The 6,387-nt window shown below is 35.8% G+C and overlaps 1 protein-coding gene across 2 annotated transcripts; it reads left to right on the forward strand.

The window, feature by feature from the left end:
• The first annotated feature begins 328 nt into the window (after positions 1-328).
• LOC131024549 (3-oxoacyl-[acyl-carrier-protein] synthase I, chloroplastic-like) lies at positions 329-3,561 on the forward strand. Of its 2 annotated transcripts, XM_057954064.1 has the most exons (8): positions 390-854; positions 1,184-1,539; positions 1,626-2,057; positions 2,140-2,313; positions 2,404-2,517; positions 2,600-2,701; positions 2,771-2,837; positions 2,971-3,561. In XM_057954064.1, the coding sequence occupies exons 1-8, from the start codon at positions 698-700 to the stop codon at positions 3,036-3,038; spliced, it is 1,470 nt and encodes a 489-aa protein (XP_057810047.1). In that variant the 5' UTR covers positions 390-697; the 3' UTR covers positions 3,039-3,561. The 2 variants fall into 2 exon arrangements, with proteins under 2 accessions (XP_057810046.1, XP_057810047.1); XM_057954063.1 differs by having other exon boundaries at positions 329-854; positions 2,771-3,561.
• Positions 3,562-6,387: the final 2,826 nt, after the last annotated feature.

The raw sequence follows: 6,387 nt of genomic DNA on the forward strand, positions 1-6,387 counted from the left end.
TTATAGTAAAAAAAAATTACCAAAAAAGAAATAAGTTAAAACTAAAGGGACGAAGGGTCAAGGGAGTAGAAAAGATCCTGCTATCAAATTAGAAAAGTCCAAAAACAACTACCACCTTTGTACATAATTTAAGATTATGTATTGTCATTTGCGTAATACAGTAGTATGTGTTAATTTTGGAGGATTTAAAATTATTGTCATTTGGAAACGCAGTCCTATAGTATGTTTTTCTCTATTCCCAGCTCGATTATTTTTCTCTTCCGTTCTTCATTTTTTCATGTTCAACTAGAAGATGAAGATGGTAAAAACCTGCGGTTGTTTGGTGTCGTTGTTTGCATTATTAATTACTACTCCATATAAGGGTCGGTTGGTTTGAGCAAAATTGGATGATTTCATATTCTTTTATTTTTAAGCTATGAATAGGTTAGGCAGTGTTGAAGATTTTGCCTCGCGTCTCCTCTTATAGCTCCAAAAAGTCCAATCAGTTAGTTTCTTGCATTTCTTGCATTGCAATGAAGAAAGCATAGACAACAATGATAGCTGTTAGAAGCAGTAGGCGGATTGCCCAACATAGCTAAGAATCCCAACAAAGACCAAACAAAACTCTCATTGTTAACTCCTTCCACACTATATCCCCTTTTCTTTCCTCTTCTTATTTAAGAAACAAGATGGTCTCGCCATTTTTCGGGTGGGAAAAATGTCTTGCACATCTTCTTCTACTCTCATCTTCAGCAGGAGTAGAGAATCAAGAAACAGTGGGACTTCATTGTTTCAGTATAATGGCCTCAAATTACTCGAGGCCACGCAGCTCGGCTTGGCTAGTTTAGATATTAAGGGGTTCGTTGCAACTTCAGGTGCATACGAATGTCTTTGATTCTGTGGTTATTTGCTTACTGTTGTTAGCTTATTCAGTGTTAGATTCTAACCTTTAGCTGAGTTACTTTTATGATGTGTCATATTAATATCTTTGATCATACTTTCAAATAACTTCTTTAACAATGGCTACTGCAGAATTTCGATCATCTTCTTATTGTTTCAGTTGCTTAATAACTAATGTAGTCCTGTTTATTTGTACCTCTTGGAAATAGATCGATTGTTAATCATTCTTGTGGCTTTTCTAATGAAGAAATTGAATACCTTTTTAAGTGGGTATGTTGACCAAGTGATGGTCTGTTTTGAGCAGCAAAATGTGGGAAGATCAAGGCAGTGGCTTCTCCAACTGTTTCCTCTCCGAAGAGAGAAACGGATCCCAAGAAAAGGATTGTGATCACTGGAATGGGCCTTGTTTCGGTTTTTGGAAGTGACATTGATACTTACTACAGCAATCTGCTGGATGGAGTGAGTGGCATCACTCCCATTGACAGATTTGATGCTTCGGATTACTCTGTTAGGTTCGCTGGCCAGATTCGCGACTTCTCTTCCAAGGGATATATTGATGGGAAGAATGACCGCCGTCTTGATGATTGCTGGAGATATTGCTTGGTTGCTGGGAAAAGGGCTCTTGATGATGCCACCCTAGGGAAACAAGTTGTGGATACTGTGAGAATTGAACCATTTGAATCTGAAGTTATTGATAATTCAATTCAGAAACAAACACGTAAAGCAATTTCGTTTCTGTGTTGCAGATGGACAAGACAAGAATGGGAGTGTTGGTGGGATCAGCAATGGGGGGCTTCACGTCTTTCAGTAATGGAGTCGAAGCCTTAGTTCTAAAGGGGCATAAAAAGATAACTCCATTTTTCATTCCTTATTCCATATCAAACATGGGGTCTGCATTGCTGGCTATAAACACCGGCTTCATGGGGCCTAATTACTCCATTGCAACAGCTTGTGCTACTTCTAATCACTGCTTCATTGCTGCTGCAAACCACATTAGACGAGGCGATGCAGATATCATGGTGGCTGGAGGAACAGATGCTTCAATCATTCCAATTGGAATCGGAGGTTTCATAGCTTGCAGAGCCTTGTCTCAGAGAAACGACGAACCACAGAGAGCGTCAAGGCCATGGGATAGAAACCGCGATGGTTTTGTCATGGGAGAAGGTGCTGGTGTGTTGGTATGTTATTTATTACATCTTTTACTAAGTTGCAGCATTTGTAGCTTCAAATATTCAGTTTATTAAACTAATGTGATTTCAGATAATGGAAAGTATGGAGCACGCCATGAAAAGAGGAGCCAAGGTTTATGCCGAGTATTTGGGAGGTGCAGCTACCTGTGATGCTCACCACATGACAGATCCACGCCCCGACGGGTTTGGTGTTTCCTCTTGCATAGTCAAGGGCTTGCAAGATGCTGGAGTGGCTCCTGAAGAGGTTCCCCATTTATTTTATTTATCTGTGATAGAAAATCAAACTGAATTTTGGTGTATGAATCAAGATTTTGAAATTTGCAAGTGATGACAGGTTAACTATGTGAATGCTCATGCGACATCAACGCCTGCTGGAGATCTGGCTGAGGTGAATGCTATCAAGAAAGTCTTCAAGAACACCTCTGAGTTGAAGATGAATGGCACCAAGGTCAATTAGTTAATAATCCCATCTAGCTAGACTAAGTTATTGCCCCAATATATGTGATGATTTTTCAACGTGCTTGGTTTAGTCAATGATCGGACATGGACTTGGCGCTGCTGGTGGATTGGAAGCGATAGCTACGATCAAAGCAATCAACACAGGATGGTTACACCCCACAATCAATCAATATGTAAGCTTTTCTGCAACTAGTAATTATCTCTATGATCATCTCCTAATTCTAAGTGTTGTATATGTGTAGGACTTGGAGCCTAATGTCACCATCGACACTGTCCCGAATGTAAAGAAGCAGCATCAAGTAAATGTTGGTGTGTCTTCCTTCTCCGCCAAATCCAACTCTTTAAATCATAATATTTCAAGTAGAAACCATTGTGCAATACTACTAAATGATGCAGCAGCTTCTTATGGTTTGGTGTCTGATTTATTTGTATTGTATTGCAGCCATATCTAATTCATTTGGCTTTGGAGGCCATAATTCAGTTGTTGTCTTCGCGCCCTTCAGCCCATGAAACGATCTCACACAAGCTCGACTCGTCCTCAGCAGCGACAGATCTTTGCTAGCTCTCCTACATTTTAAGTAGGGATTTTAGCAAAGTATATGCTTCATTCAGATCATGTGTCTTGAAGCATTTAGTTATCTGTCCTTGCTTGAGTTTTGGTGCGTTGTTTAGGCCCTAATTGAATTCTACTCCCTCCATCCCGTGAAGTTTGAGTAGTATTCATTTTTGAGTTGTCCAGCGAAGCTTGAGCACTTTTTTTATATGGCAAAAGTTTTTCTATTATTCACCTTTTCACTTTTTCACTTTTTCATCTATTAGACTTAACACATAAAATACCAATTTTTTAAACTTCGTACTAAAAATAATTGCTCAAGCTTCGCGGGACAGAGAGAGTAATTGTGATTAATAAACTCTGATGGGTGATTAATAAACTTTAATTAAAGATTGATGAATCTTAATTAGAATGATGAGTCGTGCATCCGAATGTACAGAATCTTTTATATTTTCTATTGGGTAAATGTCACTTTATGTCCCATCGTTTGGTCGAATTATCGATTATGTCCCAACTTTTCAATAATATCCAATCGGTACTCAACCTAAAAACATTTTTTCAATTGTGTCCCCTAAAAAAATTTCGGCCCCTGGCGCGCTGAAAACTGTGACGTGGAAATATTAAAACAGCTGAATTTGCCAGCTATAATAAACTTTAAAATATATATATATAATTATGTGGCACTAAAACAATACTAACGAGTGTGAAGGAAAAAAACCCAAATCAGCACTAAAAAATTCAGAAGTTTGGGAAAAGTGAAGAACTCTTCGTCGGGCAAGGGCATCTACGCTGGCCGCCTCTCCAAGCTCGTCGCCGCCACGAAATACGCGTTCGATGCAGTGGCCTCTCCTCTCAAGTACCCTTCCTCTGTTCCAATCGTGCGATGATTTCGAAACCTAATTTTTCGTTTTTCTTGTTTTTTTATTTTTTATTTTAATTGTTGTTTTCTTGTATAGCATTATCTCCGTGTTGTATTTTTCCACAAGCCGTTTCATTCGGTGTTTTTTTATGTGAACTAGTATGTGCCCGCTCGTGCGATGCACGACCATCATCAAAATTGAACGATAATTTAAATAAATAAATAAAAATATTAAACATAATATATATATATATATATATATAAGTAAATATAAACATGAATGATCTCAATAAAAAATAAATTATTCACAATATAATCTCAATAAAAATATCAATATGAAAACATTAGAATTTTCAATTATTGAAATAGCAATTAATTGATTTAATTGATAATGTGTATAAATTTATAAATAAATAAATTATGAAATATCAAAAGCAAGTATAGATGATAATGAGTATCGTTATGGATCATATAATATTCTAAGATGTACAAAACTATTTATTTACATATAATATAACTATAGTTTAATATAGTTTTCGAATGCATATTTAAATCATATTTATGAGGTCATTTTGTTTATGCTCAAATTTTAAAATAAAGTTACAATGTATACATTTTTTTTTTCAATTGGAAAGTGAAAAAATAAAGGGTTTAACATGAGAAATGTGTCGTTCATTTTCCAAAATAAAATGTATACAATTTCAGTAAATTTAAATAAATGTGCTACTAAAAAATTAAACTCTTCAATTTACTTTTATTTTTTATTTTTAAAGAAAATCGATAATGGTTCTCTAATTACTGATTTTCCAATGAGTAATTTTGAAGCTTAAAAATTCGATTTTTAAGATATACTATATATTAGTTATTTATCTACAAATTTATATTAATATAAAGTTGACCTTTAAAAAAATATTTTTAAGCTAAAGATTTCTAAAATGAACAAATATAAGTTTCATCATTGTAATTGCATTAAACTGATATAATAAAAATATAAATAGTAAAATATAAAAAATACTGATATATAGTAAAAACATAAAAAATAAAATAAAAAAATATGGAAAAAGGAATGAAAGAACCGTGAATTTTAAAAAATGAGAAATGAGAGAGGAGATGATAGAGGAGAGAAGAGAGAGGACATAGAAAAAAATAATTTGGTGACTTTAAACTATAATAACTTATTGGTTTTAAATTTATTTTTTATAATTTTTACATCAAATTAAAGATATCGTCATTATCTTTAATTTAACATCCATATTGAATATTTTTTTATAAATTAAAGTTGATGATTTTAAAAGAGAATCAAAATTATAAGAAGAAAAATAAAGAGAGAGAAATTTTGGTGGGAAAAAGTTTACGTTAAGAATCCTCTTTTATATTATATATAGATATCTATGTGTTGTATTATTAGCTTTATTTGTTATAAGATATCTTGTGTTGTATTTTTGGGGGTTCCTGCAAGCATATTTTTTTTGTTACTTGATGTGTATAATATCTTCCATTTTTCCAAACTTCTTCAATTTTGAGGGTTGATTTGGGTTATTTTTCTTCTCAGACTCGTTAGTATTGTTTTAGTGCCACATAATTATATCTTTTTTTAAAAAAATTATAATAGCTGGCAAATCCAACTGTTTTAATATTTTCATGTCACAGTTTTTGGCGTGCCACGTCAACTTTCGGGCGCCGAAAATTTTTTAGGGGACACAATTAAAAAAGGGAAAAGGTGCAAATTGGCCCCCGAATTAGTGGCCCCTATAGCGTATAACCCCTCTTACTCACTGTGTGTGCAACTAAACCCCTAAACTCCGAGAAAAGGGTGCAAATTCCCCCCTCTGACTAACGGCTGTTAACGACGTTAGGTCAGAGGGGGGAATTTGCACCATTTTCTCGGAGTTCAGGGGTTTAGTTGCACACACAGTGACTAAAGAGGGTTTTACGCTATAGGGGCTATTACTTTAGGGGCTAATCTACATCTTTTCCCTTTTTTAATTAACTCTCATCTCTCTCACTCAGCCCTCTTTCTCTCTCGGCCACTACACCGCCGCTAACGGTGGTTGAATCGACAAGTTGTAGGATCATCTTTTATCAGCAACACAAACGATTAATCCATCAAATCGACATTATATAGGAATAGCGAAAATAAGTAGGTTATGATCGTTAAATTGTGAGAGGCGTCAAATTTGGCGATGGCGCCGACGCCTTGCCAAACATCACAAACAGTTCAATCCTTCGTCCTCTTCAGAGGAGAATCGAGCAGGAGACGGCTCTCCGGCCGGGTGCGGCTGCACTGGAGCCATGGATTGGCTGCTTGCCGGCCTTTTAGCAGCGGTGGCGGCGATTTCGTCGTATTTGAGAGAAAGAGGCGACTCATCATCGAGAAAAGCTAGGGCTCGCGATCTATCACAGATTGAGATAGAGGGCATGTGGTGGGTGTCGTTGGCGGTAGGCGG

This window comes from Salvia miltiorrhiza, chromosome 5 (assembly GCF_028751815.1).
Source record: "Salvia miltiorrhiza cultivar Shanhuang (shh) chromosome 5, IMPLAD_Smil_shh, whole genome shotgun sequence".
Taxonomy (NCBI): domain Eukaryota; kingdom Viridiplantae; phylum Streptophyta; class Magnoliopsida; order Lamiales; family Lamiaceae; genus Salvia; species Salvia miltiorrhiza.

Coding starts and splice junctions, on each gene's coding strand:
- LOC131024549 (XM_057954063.1), top strand. CDS start 698: ATGTCTTGCACATCTTCTTCTACTCTCATCTTCAGCAGGAGTAGAGAA. Junction 2,314..2,403: donor CTGGAGTGGCTCCTGAAGAG/GTTCCCCATTTA, acceptor AAGTGATGACAG/GTTAACTATGTGAATGCTCA. Junction 2,518..2,599: donor TGAAGATGAATGGCACCAAG/GTCAATTAGTTA, acceptor TGCTTGGTTTAG/TCAATGATCGGACATGGACT.